The sequence below is a fragment of the Mastigoproctus giganteus genome, chromosome 8, assembly GCF_048544385.1.
Source record: "Mastigoproctus giganteus isolate SK-2022 chromosome 8, ASM4854438v1, whole genome shotgun sequence".
Lineage (NCBI taxonomy): Eukaryota > Metazoa > Arthropoda > Arachnida > Uropygi > Thelyphonidae > Mastigoproctus > Mastigoproctus giganteus.
Genome location: NC_143582.1, coordinates 231917181 through 231937265, shown reverse-complemented (window position 1 = coordinate 231937265; position 20085 = coordinate 231917181). Strand labels below are relative to the sequence as shown.

At 38.1% G+C, this 20085-nt stretch overlaps 1 protein-coding gene across 3 annotated transcripts in view; it reads left to right on the top strand.

Moving 5' to 3' along the window:
• LOC150082412 (spondin-1-like) overlaps window positions 1-20085 on the top strand; it is a 366276-nt gene that overhangs the window by 96687 nt on the left and 249504 nt on the right. For all 3 annotated transcript variants that reach the window (XM_090379272.1, XM_090379273.1, XM_090379275.1), the window contains exon 2: window positions 14875-14996. In XM_090379272.1, the coding sequence (XP_090235398.1) occupies window positions 14875-14996 (122 nt within the window). The remainder of the gene's footprint in view (window positions 1-14874; window positions 14997-20085) is intronic.

The window sequence follows — 20085 nt, the reverse complement described above, 5'->3', positions numbered from 1 at the left end:
ACTTAATAATCAACACGAAACCATCGCATGGCTTTCTCACCCAAAGTAAACTATGAATTATATCTGATTTATGCAGCACTGCGCCACCCCACCTCCCAGTTTTGTGTGAGAATGATATTATGATTCATGAAAATAGAAGTATATTCTTGTCAAAGTCAGTAATTGAGCCTTATGATCTGCGCTTATCTTTCCACGAGGCCTTGCAGTAGGGCAGTTGATATAATCACCTTACTCCCCGTGCCTGGTGGAAAAGACCTCAGTGCGAATCTCATTAATGACGGGAAGGGATATTCTGGGCCTTTTTCACAACGTGGCCGAGTTAGTCGGTCTCAGGCCAGGGTAGCGTGGTAATAAATATGACTCAGTATGGTCTAAGTTGCTGATGGGCCTAAAACTCAGAACAACATCCATAAAATATTTGAAATCATTTTATTTCTGTAATTTTGGAAAATGTCCAGGAAGTAGAAATTGGTGAAATAATGAGCACTTAAACCTGGATAGAGTGTAATCAGCCTTTAATTTCTTAAAGAATTAGATTATTCTCAGACGTTTCGTGGTACCACTTGTTCAGTGACTGAAAAGAGAGCAAAACTGGTAACGTATGGTGATATGATTTACATAAAGGTAATTTTATAACACATTTCTTATTTGTTAAGGCTTATTCTGGAATTAGTTAACAAATAGCAAACATTAGATAAAGAATTAAGTTTTAAATAATTTTACATTAGTTATTAATTTGGTTAATATGATTTATTAATCAATTAACATTAAGTAAATGGATAGCTATAAATATTTACACTCCTATAATGTCTTTATAATATCACGAGCCTCGCATACTGGTTTGCAATTCATTACATTTATGCATTCTGTTCTGTACTCTCAAAGTAAGATGATTTCAATTAAAACTCCAGTTAATGGGAGCAAATCTTAGGTTACTTTGTGAGCGTCTTAATCGTGTAGGCAAGTTCAAAATTACGTTAGAAGAATGGGGGCGGGTCATTTTTCAGGATATACTTTATTGTGGTTCTTATTTTTTATCTGCTCTAATACTGTGCTTTTGAAAATCTGCATGCTTTTATTTCCGATCATGAATGGGAATTCAAGAACACTTAATAATATGAGTTCTTGAAATCCCATTGTGATCTTCGCACCATGCGTAGAAAGTCTGATTTTTATTTGGTAGTGAGACTATGTCGTATTTATTTATGTTCTTTAATTCTCCGAACAAAAAGTTTTTTTTTTTTTTTTTTTTTTTTTTACAAAACATCTTAGAGCTGCAGAAACTGAAAAAAAAAAAAAAAATCCCAACTGGTGCAATTAAAATACCATTTTTCGATTCTTTTGTATTAAAATCTTTGAATTCAGCCGTTTACTTTGAACAAGAACACTATGCAAGATATCCTTTTATTTTAATGATACTATGATTATTATAGAAACCTGCTTCCATGTCTAAATTTGTGTTTGACCCAATTAAGGGGGAGAGAAATTTTGGTTTACTGGGTCTTACACAAGTGAGTGGGAGAAAGAAAGGAGTGGTGCAGCATTAATGATATGTGGCAGGAAAACATACGGGTTTCAGGCTCAGAATCTAATAAGCGATTGCACTTAGGCATAAACAGAGCGTCCTTTGATTCTTCTCTTACCAATCAAGCTTAATTGATACGCCAGTACATACGAAAGTTATATCACACTCGAGGGCAAATGGCGGCCTACTGTCTGTAAACATTCAGATTTACGCCGCCTAGCATTAGCATTAGTATTAGTAGAAGCACACGATGCAAGAAAGCAAGCTTATCAGCGTCAGCCAAAAAAAAAAAAAAAATAAAATAAAATAAAATCCTATTTCACACATCCATTCGCTCTAAACGTTTATCCAGTCCTTCCTTGAATTTATTTAAGCTGTCAACTTCCACAACGACAGATGGAAGTTTGTTCCAGCAATCAACTACCCACTGGCTAAAGGCAAACTTCCGCACATCTATTCTACAACCGTCTTTCCTCAGTTTTCAACATGGACGGGTGTATACGTAAGGGCGACACCTAGAACGCTTGTTCAACTCCGCCTCGTATCGCTGTAAAGAACAGAATCTGCAAAGGGCCAGAAATGTGTTGGTATAGGTTTGTGTGTTGTGGAGGGGAAAAAGAAGTTCTTAATTTATATACATACGTCTTTACTCTTCTTTAAATTTTATTTTGAATATGTATAATAATAATGCTTTATTAAATATTCCTTATTTGTTCTGTTCCCTTATAACTTTATAGACCTCTATTTCCTATACCCCCACGTACACATCTGACTTTCCTTCACAGGAGAATTCCAGATTCGTGGCAACTTCTCAATTGTGTATAATTCCCTTCGGAAGGGCTGAGTGTTCAGGAATAACAAACTCACAAATTAATAAACAACAAAGTTTATTTACATATATATACACAACATAATATACAATTGAATAAAAAAACATGTAATATGCATACAAGGTTAAGTCAAGGATACCTTGCATATATTATTCTTATATTAATAATCAATATGCTATTTTCATCATTATACTCTGTGATCTCGCCATTCTGTTACAATACACTGAAGACCAATCTTAACTTTCCTAATGTCTCTATTCGTTATTAGTCTTTCAGTTGGACCAACAATTCTTCATCAATACAAACACTATATTCAATTATCTATCCTTAGAACATTCAAATATTCTCACATAAAATTTACTATATTCAATTATCTATCTTTAGAACATTCCAAGATTTTTTATATAGTTCAATTATCCTTCTAACATATTATAATCATCTGAACAACAATTTAATCTATTACTTATCTTTCGTTTCTCTTGCATTTTACAATAATCCTTTTGAATTAATTAAACTCTGTTAGTATATATATATATAATTTACTTAAGGGATAATTTATCTATCAATTTACTTCTAGTGCTATCTCTGTTTTTCATTAATTAATCACTATACTGTTTCATTAACAGTCCTTGTTAACTTACAGTACTTACTATTATCTTTTTTTTTCTCTTTGCTTTCCGGGGCGGTTTCAAACTTCCATTTTTGACTCACTGAGGATCTTCTTCATCTGCTTTCACCTGAATTTGCTACAGATAATTTTTTTTTAGGAACTCTTGGCTGCATGGGACTGGCGTTCTTTCTCCACCTTATTCAGGCTACCATCCATTCGCTGCTTCCTTCCTTCTCATCGAGCTACTAATTTCGCATTTTCGCTCCTTTCTCTCCATCTACTGATTCTGCGGATTTCGCTACCTTTCTCTCCACCTTATTAAAACCTATCACAAGGAAAACTCATAGGGCATCTCACACTAACTCCTTCTCCACTCCACTTTATTAAAACTTATCACAAGGAAAAACTCATAGGGTGCTACCCTTGTTTTTCCGCTCCATCTATTAAGAACTTTTTTAAGAAGAAAACTTTCCAGGGCGCTACCCTTCTCTTTTCCCACCACGACCAAACACTCGACTGTTAACTGACACATATTTCCTACCACAACAGAAGCCTCAACTGTCCATGTTACCAATTCATTTTACTTATCTCGACGAAAATCTCGAGTGCTGTGTTCGCTGACTATTTCATTTCTCTAGCACCAACAAAAACTCAACTTAGAATCCCACTAACTCATTTTCCTAAACACCCACATAACTCAACTCGGGGATCTGTGTCTGTCTCCCCCTCTTCACTCACTTTTTGTTCATCTGCATTTCTGTACCGCCTACATATGTCAAAATGCCCTAGTTTTCTGTTTAACCAATCTTACTCATTTTATCAACTTTCTCTCTCTTCTTATTTGCCCATTTTATTTTCTCAAGCTGATTCCTTGTTGCTCGATCTAACTTCTTATTTTAAGAAATTTGTAAACTTTCTCAGGCTGTCAGTACCTTTGAAGTCAGCCGCTTATAGTTATACTGTAGCAGACTAATTTCCCACGATCTAAAAACTTGCCATCACCGACAGCCAGACAGACTTAAACCTACTTCGCAGCATTTGTTCCGTTTTCACTACCTTGACTCTCCTCGAGGTGTCACAGATTAAAGAAAATGTCCCGACAGCACATGGTCCACCGCGCCATTGTTTACCAGAGTTGACACCTTCTACTAATAGCAGTTGCTACGGGTTTCTATTGTTCTGGTTTGCCTGTGTGAGCTGGGAGTGAGTTCACCCAGGTTGCTAATAGCTTTTCACTTACCGCTCCCCTTGTATAGACGTTGTCTAATTTAATCCCTTGGCTTGTAAGGTTCGCTCCCCCATATTGCCATATTATAAGTTTTACTTTAAATAAATCTCACTTTTCTATAAAATAATATATTTGTAAGATTTTACATCTTACAGTGTGTTATGTTATGTTCTGGTTTCTTGGCTACAGTCACCTGGACAGATGATTCTGGGTGCTCGTACACACCACGAGAAGGTGGGCCAGTCCCAGAAAATCACGTACCGTTCCAAAAGACTCTGACCCACCTGGTGTTGCCAGCAGTGGGCCAGGATCCTCTGGGAGCCCATTTCAGAAGAGAGAGAGAGAGAGAGAGAGAGAGAGAGAGAGAGAGAGAGAAACCACCCGTGGTGCAGTTTGTGAAATAAAAAAAAGCTAGTGATGCAGGTAAAAAAAAGAAATAAATAATATTAAAAAAAATTAATAAAGAAGAAAAAAAAATTCAAGAAGGCCAAGCAGAACTGTTTCCGGAGACAAATTTAGCAAAAAAAAAAAAAATAAATAAAATAACTAAATAAGAAATTTAGCCTTTCTTTTCACCAGTGAAATCTAGGCTGTAGAATCGCTTGTCTGGTTTTGGTTGGCATGTGTGGTACAAGGTGTTCCGCCCGGAAAAAATTCTAGAGGCCGGCAGGGAAGAAAGATTGTCGGGAGTCTGGATTACTTGATCCACATGGGTTGGAGAGAAGTTGGGAATTCCTCTCCGAAGTTGATCTCTCAGATCCTCATACAAGTCGCAATCAAAAAGGAGATGGTACCAGTTTTTCCTTGGCTCCACGAAAGCATAGGTCAATAGCTGGAAGCCCCAGTTGGTGTAGCATTTCATTCAGGAATTCATGGCCGGTCACCAAGAAGGACGTCTCAACGCTGAGAGAGCCAGGATCTTACGGTTTTGTTCATTGCAAACGTTACCTCGGGAAGGAATATTTTGGTTACTGTGCTTTGTAGTGATGCATCCCACCTGGTTTTCCAGATGTTGACCAATTCGTTGTAGCATACTGTTTTTTCATGCTTAACATCTGCAGTGAGATTAAGCTCAATATCCAGAATACAGAATGGTATTTTCTTTTTTATTCTGAAACAGAGTCCGCGGAAAACTGTAAAAGATCTAGCGGGAAAGATTCCCGCAATTACATGAAGAGCCGCAGCGGAAACAGTCCTGCAGATTCGATGGGTGGTTAGGATCAATTCTCTTTGAATGGAGTTGAGTTTGTTTTTCATTTTTATAATAACATCACAGTGGAACCACACACCGGCAGCATAAGTGACGATGAGTAGGAATACTGCTTTGTAGCATAGTGATAACGTTCTCCTGGACAGACCTCAATCACTTCGAGAGACTCTGAGATTGGAGGCAGAAAAACCTTTAACTTTGGTGCTGTGAGATGTTGGAGGTGTGGGAAGAAGCAGAGTTTGTGGTCAATAATGACCCATAAGACCCTTTCGTAACTAAGGGCAATTGCACACCTGATATCTTGACTCGCAGAGGTCTCTGCAGGTCAAGTTTGTTCTTGAAGATAATCATTTTGGATTTGGCTGGATTTATGTGGAGCTTGTTTAACCTGGTCCAGATGGAAAGATTGGACAAAACATGCTGAGCATTAGCTTCCAGAGCACAGCGGGAGTTTCCAGACACGATGATGGTGAGATCGTCCGCAAATGCTACAATTTTTGTCTTGTCAAAGGAGTTACCAAGCCAATTTTGGAGAACCATATTCCAGACTGGGGGTCCCAGGACGGAACCCTGAGAACAACCTCGGCAGATAGGCCGGTGATCTGAAGAAATTTTGATTTTACTACTACGGAGCGCTCTGAAGAGTAGTTCTGGAGAGCTTCTACAAATTGGAAGGGCATCCGGCGGCACGGAGACATTCAAGGGCACTTTCCCACCAAACAGTGTCGAAGGCTCCCTCAACGTTAATGAATATAGATCATCAACCGGTGAAATACCACCACTTTGCTTATTGGAGGCTTGAAGTGGTGAAACCCATGTTTAGTCTCTAGAGCAAAGTTTCCGGCATTCCCCCCTCCCCCCATACTTCTCCTTCAACCCATGCACGGTACTAAGTACTATAGGTTTTGATACCTTTCGTGTTTGGGGTTTTCATAAAAAAAAAAAAAAAAAAAAAAAATAGTACCACCCTGATTGTAGTACCACACGGTACATTTCTTTGAAGTTATTGCTACCCATATGCAGTACTTTGCGTTTGTCAATGTTAAACTCAGTCGCCATTTTTTTCAGTCCATCTGCCCAACTTTACTAGATCCTGTTGCAGTAGCACCCTGCCAACCTTCGAATCATCTGCAAGCCTGATATACCTTCATAAATATCATTGATAAATACACAAAAGAAGAATGAGCCGAACACCGAACCCTGGGGGACTTCACTAATTACATAAGTCCACGAAGAGAAGTGTCCACTGATTACCACTCTGTCTTCTCCCATTCAACCACCTAGTTTTAGTAAAGTGTACCATACGTGCTGGTTTTGCCGGGACACATTCATTTTTGCACTCATCCAGTACTGTAGTCGTAAAATTAGCAGAAGGTATACTCTGAATGGTACGAAAAGCAGAGAGTGCATATCAGGCTTATTAATAGAATTCTAGGGAATATAAGCCGTACACTTGTGTGAGTGTGTGTGTGTGTGTATATAGTGCTGCCACTTTATTTGTGTGCACACCCCCTGCTGTGCACACAAATGATTTGTCTCATAAAGTTGCAAGTCACATGACCACACTTGTGGATTTAATGCAGCAGAACAACCTTTCTAGTATCAGTTAAGCGTACAAACAGTAGCAAGAATGGGAAAAAGGAGTGATCTAACGGACTTCGAACGTGGCATAGTAGCAAGACGTGCTGGACAAAGCATCTCTGAAACGGCAGTTCTCCTGAACTTTTCACGCACCACAGTTTCAAGGGTGTATCGAGAATAGTGTAACAAACAGAAAACATCCTCTCAACGGCACTCGTTGGAAGAAAATCGCTTGTTGATGAGAGAAGTCAGAGGAGGATGGCTAGAATTGTGCAAGCAAACAGACGGGCCACAATGTCGCACATCACGTCAGAATACACTTGGTGTATTCTGACGTAATACAACCTTGGTGCGCAGAATACACCTTGGTGCGCAGAACAAAATAACGCAACGGACCACTAGTCGCATTTTGTCGCGAATGGGCTACAAAAGCCGATGGCCACATCGCTTACTTTTGTTATCAATGAAGAACAAGAGAGCACGCCTCCTGTGGGCACAGCAACACCAGCACTGGACTATCGAGGAGTGGAAAACAGTTGCTTGGTCTGACGAGTCGATGTTCCTGGTGCATCGTGTTGATGGAAGGCTCAGAATTTGGCGAAAACAACATGAATCCATGGACCCGTTATGTCTGACGACTACTGTGCAAGGTGGCGGGGACAGTGTTATGGTGTGGGGAATGTTTTCTTGGTACACGATGGGTGGCGCCAGGTGGGCAGGAGCAGCAGTGCGTAGCACACGCTTCTTGATTAGACCGGGATTCGAGCCCGTGACCACCAAATACGGAGGTTGCGGAAAGGTCAGGGAATGACTACCGCATATCCCGGACCAATATGGTCTTAGTTGCTAATGCTCCTAAAAAAAAAAAAAAAAAAAACCCCGCCAACACATTGGGTCCATTGATACCCATAGATTCACGTCTGAATGCCACATCCTACCTAAACATCGTTGCTGACCAAGTGCATTCGTTCGTGTTGATAGTTTATCCTCAGTCAGATGGTTACTTCCAGCAGGATGATGCGCCGGTGCACAAAGTCCGAATCACTATGGAATAGTTTCAGAAACATGACAATGACTTTTCTTTACTGCAGTGGCCCGCTCAGTCTGCGGATCTCAATCCTATTGAACATCTTTGGGATGAGCTGGAAAGGGCTGTTCGCTGCAGGCCTACACCTCCGTCGAATCTCAAGGAAATGCGTGACACACTCATGTCTGCATGGTACTCCATTCCTGCACAACGTTTTCAGCATCTTGTTCAATCCATGCCTAGACGAATTCAGGCTGTTTTAAAGACTAAAGGAAGCTCAACATGCTACTAGGTAGGTGTACCTAATAAAGTGGCAGCACAGTGTGTGTGTGTATATGGCATATTTACTTACTTCGGCATATTTATTAAAAATAATAAAATTATAAGAATCAAATTCTAATAAATTATTTTTTTAATTTTTGTAAATATTTTAATATTATTTGTTTAATATTATAATTATAAGTCTTTCAAAATCCAGAAGGTATACGCTATTTACCTAAAACAATTCCAGAGGGTATGCGGCTTATACTCGCATATACCCTCCACTACAGCCCTGCACTCTTCTGAACTCTGGTTCCCAGCCTTTTTTTTTTTTTTTTTTTTTTTTAGGTAAACCCCAAACAGGAGACGTATTAGAACCTATAGTACTTAGTACCGTGCTGGGGTTGGAGGTTGAGAAGACGAAAGAAGATATTTGTTGATATTGGACTTGAACTTCTGTACACTGTAATTTTCAGGAAATACGTATGAAGGAAGGTTGTTCCAGAAAACGACAGTTGAATGAATAAATGAGGAAGATGAAAAGTTGGTTCTGTGGGTTTGAAGTTGGACAGTAAATGGATGTTGGCTGGTGGCGGCACGTGTTTGGACTGTTTTGAAAGAGAGAGCGGGTATTATAGAAGCCAATTCAGAAGAACAGTGCCCATGGAAATATCTGTAGAAGAGGCATGCAGCAGAAACAGTTCGTCTATGAGACAGCGAGTGAAGAGACTCTGCTAAAGATGAATCATTAATTAACCTAACTGCCCTCTTCTGAATGGAATCAAGAAGCCTGAGAGAGGTTTTGGGGGCACCACCCCAGATGTGGGAACAATATTCCATGGCCAGGCAGATTTGCGATTTCTACAGAGTGAGCAGCTGTTTGGAAGAAAAGTAACGCCGAGAGCGAAAGAGAAAACCAAGTTTTTTAGATGCAGAGGAAGCAATATTTGTAATGTGCTTGTGCTAAGAGAGATTAGAAGTCAGGGTAATCCCCAAAAGAGATATATCATTTTGCCTAGAAATCGGAGTGTCACTAAAGATAAGCATAGGAGCAGAAGAATCCTTTTTGCGAGATATAAGACAAGACTGAGTTTTAGAAGGGTTGAAATCAACTGAGTTGTCTTTGCCCGACTGGAGAATTACCTGGAGATCGGCATTTAAAGAATTGGTAGTTTATTCAAGAAGTTGAAGCTGATTGAGCGGGGCAAGGTTTCTCAAAATGGAAAGTGGAATGCAATGTGCTATCATCAGCAAAACTATGGATAGGATTTCCAGTCAATGGAAGAAGGTCATTAATATACAAGAGGAAAATAGTGGGGGAAAGAACTTAACCTTGGGGGACACTGGCATTAGTGGAGAAGTTAGCCTTACTCTAGTTTCGCGAAAACAAATCTAGAAAAAAGCAAATGTAATTTAAATGTAATTCATGATCAAGGTACATAAACATTAGCATCTCTATCATGAATAATTTATGGTCACAGGATTGAGTTCGCTGGGGAAAAAAAGTATTGCATGGTCCCTTGATTTTCAGCAAAATTAACATTACATTGACGTGCCGTAGAATAAGCGAAATATGAGGACGATGTTTTTAATTCTGATAATTTCACGCGTGTAAAATACAAATGATTGGAAAACAATAATTATCTTAGAAATCATGTTTCAGTGAAGCATTTTTTATAGACCACGTTTTGTTATTCTAAAACATGTGACACAGATGTCAAGCGACCAATTTATTTCATTTACAAAAACACTCAAATTTTGGAAAAAAAAAAAAAATCAATTATCTTCCCTCCCGAATCAAAGTTTTTGCGTACGCCTCTTACGGCTGGTAAAGATTAGGTACAGCTGGAAAGGGTAAGATTGGCAAATCTGAGAGAAAACGAACAACTCTAATGACTTTCACGGAACCAAAGATGACACCACTTGGAGCGATCAGAGCGATGCAACGAATCCGAAATCAGTGTTTTAAGTGGCGGAAATTTCTGAAAATAGGTATCTCGCTTTTATTTCGAGCGACTTCTGCAAATTGATAACTTTTTTTTTGCTTTTTCTTTAAGTGCAATTCTTGATACCAAATGGAATTTTCTATTTTCATCACACGCATTTGTAAAAATTCTCGCAGATCGCTTTGGGTCTACAGTTTATTTTGTGCCGGCGTTGATCAATAAGCAATGTGCAATGTATCGGAGTTTCAGCCACTATCTGTGGGGGGGGGGGGATGGAAAGCAGATTTACGACTCGGTCTTCTTGACATACAGTATATCTAGGAAGGAGAATATTTTACGTGCCACGAGATGTTTGTATTGATTTCGTTGAAAAGGTGTTATCTGTTAGGTCGCATACTACATTTATGGCATTTTGAAAAAAAAAAAAAAAAAAAATGTTTTAGAGAGCAAACCACCACAAAATGTGCGAAGATCACGAGCTTAATGCCACACAAAAAAAAAAGGGAAATTCTGGACGTAGTTGCGCAACTTCACTGTTCGCGGTAGTTCAATGTTGCGCACATCTAAAGATGGAAATCGGGTCTTAATTTCTAAAATTATAAATGGAAGATTTAAACGGGTATAGAGTTCACGCAGTTCATGGTATAGACACCCAAGGCGTATTGTATACGTTGCATTTCCAAAAAAATAATTAATATTGCTTAAAAAAGATCATTCGTTCCCATGCATCCCTATCAAAATTGAGCGCTTGAAAAACTTCTGTTTTTTTTCCCCCAGGTACCAACAAATCAATTTTTATCAATTATCCAAGGTCCACTGCCAATATTCTTTCGCCCAGTTGAGGCGTAGAGTGCTGTGTCGTGGTGGGTCGGCGGCTCCCATAACCTATTGCGACTAATGATCGCCTAATGGTGTTCGTGGAGACGTTTTAGGCACCTCCCTCGTTTTTTTAAGTTGGAGGTGATTTGTGCCACTGTCGCTCTCCGGTTGGCTGAAAGAATGCGAGACAGACGGCCAAGTTCATCCATCAACTTGCCGACCGGGCTAGCCAGATGGGTAAAGTGCCCGAACCTGGCAACTCGGTTCGCGGGTTCGAATCCCACCTCGGACTTGGATCAAGGTAAAATGCAAAAAGTTTGGGAGGTGCATTATGGCCACAGAAGCTGATGCGCCAACAACTAACAAAAAAAAAAAAAAAAAAAAAAAAGCAACTTTCTCCGCCCACCCACGGCGCTGTCCACGATGACATGTTATTCCGGAAATGGCGCATTCCCATTCCCGATACACTCTTGATACTGTCAAACGAGGAAGTGCAATTTCTGTACCACCTCCGCGATAGAGTAACCCATGTGTCGAGCACCCACTATCATCCCCCTTTCAAAGTCGGTGAACTCACGACGTTTATCCATATCGACACGAATTACCGTGTACGTGAATGCAGTGTACCTATATACCTGCCAAGCGGTGGATTCGTCCACTAGCGAGAGGGGTGACAGCGTCGCGTTGCCCAGGAACCAGGTATCCCATGAATTCTGTCCCTTCAGCGTATATAACGTCGGATAAAAGATGAGAAAATACTTCGAAGAAATTATTAAATGTTGAACAACGGCGACAACGCTAACAAATGGCCATTTTTATTTTATTTTTTTAAAGTTAAATATTCGTCGAACCAATGGCATACAAGCTGTTTAAGCCTCGAATCGCCAAAGTTAACAGTTCTTTCTGAAAACAACGAGTTACACACTGCACTAAAAATGAAAGCAATTTTACAATCACGTGAAATGCATATCGAATAAGCTCCAAAAAACCTTTAATAATCATAAAAAACATATGCCTCAACATATGTTTTTTATGTCCCGGCTTACTTAGGCAGTGAGCGGGCACGCTTCGCTGAAAATCGGGGCTTAAACGGGAGGACGCAACGAAAAGTCATTTCAGAAATTTGGGCGACACTTTCATATACAGTACCTGGTTATTAAGCAACTGCCACATTAGCTATTTCTTCACGCTTACTTACTTCCCAGCAAAGAACTTTCGCTATTTCCAAACATGAGTGATTGCCTTCTCGGCATTCTTTATTTAGCTAATAAACTCTCGCATCGTTCTGCAGGAATATTTGTTTACTACCCGGCGTTGTTTACGAACTGAAGTTAATTCGGACGCTGTTTTACAATCCTTTTGATGTCACAAAAGCGCCACATGGCGGCAGAAAACGAAACTTGCACGATAAACAAATTGAAATGTAAATTATTGAAACAAATATGTATTTCTTTAATATTCTACGCGTTATATTATAAAACTTTCTCTCATTTATGGGATTTATTATTATTTATGCAGCGTAGATTTTAATTACTTCTTTAGATGCCTCGCAATTGCAACTCCATTCCAAAAATTTGGAACGAAAGATTTAAGGAAAATGCAGATACTCGTATGTTCCATAGGAATAATAGTATTAGTATCAAAACAGCATAGCGATAATAGGAAGTTCCTCCTTTGAGACGGAATTTGAACTTCGGCCTTTTCCACTCTCAGAAGACTGGAAGCTCCACCAATGTCTTTTTTTTTTTTAATTCCATACCAATCTGAAAATAGTATTTTCTTTGAACAAACACTGGACTAAATAGCGAAATACAATGTAAATCTTTAAAACGATTCTAAATGTAACAACTGATTACAAATCTACTTGTTTGGAATTCGAATTTAAAAGCAATGTTTCACCATCGTTTTACAGAGACGGATGATGACCTTCTCCCGATTTTCAATGCACTGATTAAACATTGCGTGTCTTTCTGTATAGTAATCTCCAATTCTTTCTCATGGAATACATCTTTTAGTGGGAGAGAAATTGATCTAAAAACTACTCCTAGACTTCTATTTCCTCATTGAGTAGTGTTAAACTTTAGGTATCTTTTCTTTAGACCCTACTTGCTTCATATACATACTTTATTCAAATACTTTGAGGAATAACAGACCAGTTTTGACCGTAAACCACCCACTGAATATTTAAGTCGTCACCAATTTTTGACAGTATTCCTTCATCAGTACTAATATGCAAATTAAGTTTTAAATTGTACTTATTATTATTAACATATAATATACACAACAGGCGTACTTAATTTTTAAGAAAATAATTGAACAAAATGGAGTGTTTGTCATAAATTTATATATTGAAAAATATTGAAAGTTATAATATTGAAAGAAATTTATTTTGCGAATAAATAAAATTTATTTTAGGAGATTGTAATATTATGATTGCATATGATTTTTTTCGAATTTCCAGTAATTTCATTGCACCTGCTTTACACCCAGTTAACCAAATGTTCACACTAGAATTCGTGAAAATTTTGCTGATTGAAAGTAAAGATATGCGATTCTTAACTCGTGCCATGTCTGTTTTTGTTGTATGTCTGTTTTTGTTGTCGTTGGCTGTGGTTGCATTTTAGGATTGTCTTGCGTTCTCAATGCTAGTTAGATTACAGTAGCTGGCCTAAAACCTCATTTCATTTCTTTGAAGCCACTGCTTAGCGTTTTTTGAAGGTAGGTGCCAAAATCGTGACTAAAAATGAAAAGCGTGTCTAGAAAATATTCTGACAGAATGAAAAACACAACCTTCGATTCGAATCCACATACAGTATTAAAGTGTCCTACTCCTCTGGAGGTGAAACAGCGCCAGATCATTATCTTGTCTGGATGTTTAACGCATACATTAACATAATCACGCTCCTTTCTCTCCACCGAAGGAGAAAGAGCCAGGTTTGGACTTCAACAGAACATTCATGACTTAAAATAACTTATGACCAAAATTTCCTTTATATTTCACATAATTTTTGTTTTCTTCTGTTAAATCTTTCTTACTACTTAGATTAGACATTCTCTTTAAAGGATGAAAAATTTTAATTCGTTTGCTGTTCAATTCCCAATAAATTGATTGTATGAAGTTCCAATCATTTTTTTTTTTTTTAATTCTGAAAAAAGATCTTTTTTCAGAATTTAATTTCAGAATTGAGATTAAACATTTAATCTCAACCGAAATTGGCAAGAAGTAATTAAAAACATTTCTTCTTGCCAAATTCGAGACTGTTTCATTGCTGTTATCTTTACTAATAGTCTATACAATAAAGTCGCTTTGTTTTGCGTATTGTGCTAATAATAGAAGTCTACAAACCAAATTCAATAGTACTGTATTCAAAATTCATTAGACAGTGTTTTCATTACTCTCAAGTTACGACAACTTTTTGTTCATTTGTTTTTCTTTAATATTAACCAAAATTAACAACTTTATTTACATCATATCCATAAACCTTATATGGAGCATATCTTTCAAGCTTTCTGGTATTTTTTTGCAAAAGTCTTCCCAGAAATATTTTCTATTCTAAATTTTCGAAATGGAGTTATAAATATTATCTTTCACCATAACTTGGAATTTTATAACAAGCATCAAAATATGCATAAATGATCACGACATAATATGCTATATTTTGCATAAATCGAATGAATTTAAACTGTATAAAATAATTTTTCTTGTATTATAAGAGTGAAAACTTGTGCATAATTGTAGCCGAAATGCTGTTTAAAATCTGAATTGATCTGTGAACGATTTTATTTTAACCATGTAACCTGTAAAATATATTTCATTGATTTGTCTGTTTGTTCCAGTTACTCTACACGGATTTCGGAATCAGTACATCATACAGAAGTTCATTGGCTTTATGCTGGTTGTCGAGCCAAAAGAGCCGAAGAATGACATCACAGCACGTCCGGATGTCGGCACGTTCCAGGTGAACCCTTCCTTATATTTATATATATATATATATATATTAAAAAGAAAAAGAAAAAAAAAAAGATTGCTGGAAGAAAGCATTCGGATGAACAAAATGCACCAACAATCCTTGTGAGCTTACTCAAAATAATCCTGTTTTCTTATTGACGTCTTTCAGTTTCCGTGCTCTTCAGTTTTGTACCTTTTGGATTTTTAAAAGGATTTCCCACCTCTTGGGGGAAGGAAAATAAGGGATTTTACTATGCGGAGGGGAGCGAAGTGCATCGCAAAGCAATTTTCTAAGAAAGTACTCTGTCAATAAATGTGCCAGAGATCTTTTGAGGTTTTTTGTTTGGTGTTTTATGTTTTGATTGGACGCGATTTCATCGCCACACTGCCTTCATCCACTTTTATCGTTAGAATACTACTGATTTGGTAAAAGAATCTCTGACGTTTGAAACAGTAAATTTTGCTGTTATATGAGGTGTTTTTTGATTTCTAAAAGATCAAGATACGGTAGGAAAATAAAAATGGAGAAATTGATTCTCGCGACTATGTATATTTAATTCCTCAGACTCACTTTAGCCATATTCGAAATGCTTCGTTTGTTGTAATGTGTGATTAAGCAAGCCAGTTGTCAGAAATATTGTGATCAGTGGTGGAGAGGAAGGATTAGAATCGACAGTGTTTCAAATGACGAAGAGTGAATAGAAAGAAACGTGAATGAAAGAAAAATCCTGGAAAGAGTTCCAAAAATATACGCAGGGCTGGATTTAATATTTTGGCAACATATGCACTAATTAAGGAGGTAAGATCACATTTGAAATTGGGAACTGATCTGAGATTTTATTTTCCTGTCATAAGTTGTGATTGTAGCCAAAGAAGTAAAATATCGGTAATGTCACATTTTTGTTTGTTTTCTATAAAGTGGTAGAATGAAGAAAGAAAGAATATTTCACTATGAATCCACTTTCTGTCTCCTCTCTAAAAATATATCTCTCCACATTGAACTACCACCATGTCCCTCCCCTGTTTCCGTAGTTACTTCTTTTTTTTTTTTTTTCTTGTTGTCGAGTTACACGAAAAATCGATATCTCTGTATAAGTTCAGGTATCACTATACTCCTTTACTACAGGGACTGACGTGGTAATATCTTATAAAAAAGGAAAACTAAACTACCTGCTGCTTGCCTTTTTAAGGCTAAACTTAGTAAGATGTACCAAACTAACCTAAAAGTAAGATGAAATAAAATAAGGCAAAACAAAGCAACGCTCATCTCCAGTACTTCAAAAGTACTCCAGTACTCCGGTCTCAAGGAGAACGCCCACATCTACCAATAAATATGAAACACACTTTTTTTTTGTAAATAAATAAAAATAGAAAAAACTGGGAACCCACAAGCAGTACCTCTTCTAGGGCACATCAGCGCCTGTAAACTCCAAAAACCATCCAACCAGCAAATTGCCAATGGAGGTCCCCACGATCCGAATAAACTGGCTAGATCCCATCCATCACAATGTAGTGTCGCAGGAGCCTTTCGAACGTCCCCAATACAAAGTTCATACACTGAATGAACCTCTTCTCAGTCTTTGCAAACAAGTTCTGCTGAATTACGCAAAAATTGAAAGCCTACTTGATCATCCGACATGGCAATACCCACATAACTCAAGATGTGAAATGTTATATAGAAACAAACCAAAGATTTGCAAACCAGCCGGTATCTGACGACTAAAAGAGTTAGTCGAATGGAATATAAACATGGACAAAATCCTCTTAGATGATTCCTTATCCCATCCACCATGGGAAATAAGCGAACCTGACTGTGACATGGATCTCAGTCAATGGAAATTTTCTCAAAACAACATATCAGACAGTTATATTCTGCATACTTAATTCTGTACAACGACTGTTCTAAAACAGACAGACATGAAGGCAGTAACCCTACCAAACGATTCAATTTCTTGGACTCTGCTAGTAGAATGCAGTATATGTACTGGTGAACTGTTAGGCGTACTGCTAGCTTTAAGGTACATTGATGCATCTTATCTTGCAAAAAAGAAATGAAAAAGCATCATTTTCAGGGACTCCTTAAGTGCCATATATATCTTGTAGGAAGATCACTCCTTCCACCGACGTAAGAAAAATTCTCCCTCCCGTTTTTTCCCTCATCTTAGTAGTAAACAGTTAGATTCTGCTGCAGCCCGAGACATTCCAGAATTTAAAAAAAAAAAAAATCGTCAAATGCCCTTCTAATAAAGTCAATAACTATATAATGATTACATTATATAGTTAACTATATAATATAACTATATAATAGTTACAGGGATATATCCCTGTAACTGGATGGACTAAAATCTGGAAAAAACAAACACAACAACAAAAAAAACAAACACAACAACAAAAAAAACAAACATATTATATCAAATAAAACAGAACTCAAACAAAAGAAATCAAGCTTTCGCGCAAATAGACACGGTTCTTGCCAGGCTAAGGTATTGAACATGCATACCTGACACGCAGTTTTCTCCCAATGAAGGATAATCATCCTCAATGCCATAGATGCCATTCTCAAATGACAGTAAAGCATTTTCTCACAGTTTCCCTCTTTATCATAATGCTCGGCAAGCAGTTTTCCAATCACTTGTACTTTCCAAGACCCTCTAACTCTGCAGACAGTTCTCTCTAGAAGATAATTCAAGCATTAATGACTGAAATACGATCCTTTTTGGAGTTCACAAGCGCTGTCTTTCCCCTTTCGAAGAGGTGGTGCTTATGGATTCCTTCCCTGTTTTTTCTATTTTTTTATTCATTTAGATCTGAATATATTGTACTTAGACCTGAGCAAGTATTTTCGTAGATTTTCCTCATAATTTTCTCCCCTGTAGTATAATTTCCTTATTTTAACACCGAAAACTGCATTCTAATTAACATCTTGTTTTTAACCGGAAGGAAAATGTTCTTAAAAGTAGCTGTAATTATTCAAATACATATTATCGGACATAAAATGAGTGTTCTTTAATACGTTGGAATAATTAAAAGCATTTTTCTTTTTTAATGCGTGTTTTCTCTCGTAGTAAAACAGAATTTAATTAAACTTAATGCACCTCTGTCTATCAAACTGTAAGCTGCTCAATTGGGAAATCAATATTTTATATTTTTAGTCTACATTCGAGAGGAAAGCAAGTTTCATGAGATCATCATATCTGTACTTTCGATAAAATGAATACTTTCGCCCTACAGGTCAAACGAATGAATAAATAAATAAATCTTTATTGCAAGTGAAGGGACGTCTGATGCAAAACCCATAACAGCAAAAATGCTAGGATTCTAAGGCAGTGAATGATATATGCTGATTTACTAATTTATTAAAATAAAAAATTCAGCATTTCAGTATCAGCATGCTTCCCGTTGGCCCTCTTGGGTAGCACAGTTGGTAGGATCACCGTTCCCCCCCCCCCACACACCTGGCGGAAAGACCTGAGTTCGAGTCCCATCGATGATGTGAGGAATTTTTATGGGTCTTTTCCACAGCATGGCTGAGATAGTCGGTCTCAGGCGAGGGTAATATGATTTTTCCTCCCTGAAACTCGAGTTTTTCGTGCAGAAAAAATCGACCTCAGATCGCAATTTACAGACACGCAGCAATATGACCTTAGTTGCTGTTGTTTCTATAGTAGCATCCGCTGCTACAGAAACAGAGATCACGCGGGATACAGTGCATGCATAAACACCTCAATCTGTGGGTTACAGAGTTTGGAAACTCTGCAACCCACATATTCAAAGTCTTTCTTCATAAGGACGCCCTTTTGCCGATCTCACCAGGCGAGTTACCCATCTTTGCCCCCTTTCAAGAAGCTCGATGTCTTTCTTTAGGTGCGGTCTCCATACTTGAACACAGTATTCCAAGTGTGGTGTAACATAAGCCTTATATAATGGGATTATCACGTCCCTATCTCTACTTGCAAAAGTTCGATAGATCATCGATAGGACACCATGCGCCTTCCTTGCAACCTGTTTACAATGCTCAGAGAATTTCATGTCTGACCGTATCGTAACACCCAAGTCCCTTTCCTCCAGTACTGGGTTTAGTTGAACTCCACCAAGTGTATAAGTTATTTTGGGATTACTGTTTCCCAGGTGTAATACCTTACACTTTGTTGGATTAAAGCACAGCTGCCATTTTTCTGACCATTCTTGAAGTCTATTTAGGTCTCTCTGAAGAAGCTCAGCTTGACAGTAATAATGCTCGTACAGTCTCAATTCGAGGCTCTGACTCACCTGATGTTGCCAAAAGGTGGGCCAGATTCCTCTGGGAGCCCACTCCAGAGGGAAAAAAAAATCCCGTGGTGCAAGAAAAATAAAAATAAATAAAAATAATAATAATAATAAATAAAATAAAAATCTGTAGTTGGTTCTGACTGTGTTCATAACGATGATTCATCGTCATTCAGAACTGTACATTATACACTTATAATCCAGACAGGGAGTAGTCATCCTCAAAATCCAGAAGAAGCAGTGGTATAGTATACACTGAGTGATCATTGAATTATGACCACCAACCTAATACTTCGTAGGTCCTTTTTTTTTTTTTTTTGATTTGGTAGTTGTTGGCGCATCGGCTTCTGTGGCCATATTGCACCTCCCAAGGTTTTTGCAGTACTTTGATCCAAGCCTGAGGCGGGAATCGAACCCGCGACCTTTGGGTTGCCGGGCAGGTACTTTATCCACTCGGCTAGCCCGGTCGGTTCGTAGGTCCTCTTTTTGCCTCAGTACAGCAGCTATCTAATGGCACTGATTCAACAAGATGTCGGAAGCGTTCGGGAGGTATGGCCAAGCTGTGTGTAATGTAGTCAGCAATGCAGGTATGGAGGTAATTGGTGTATCCAGACGCCTGATATGCCCTTCCATAGTGTCCCACAAGTGCTCTATGTGATATATATCGGGGAGTTCGGAGACCAGTCGATATGCTGTCATTACTGTCAGAACTGTGTTTCTCAAACCATTCCTCCACAATTGCCTGATGGCTGGGTGCATTGTCATCTTGTTATGTTACTCTGTTTCCCGCCATTCGGGAAACAGTGTAACATATCTGGGGTGTACACAATCAG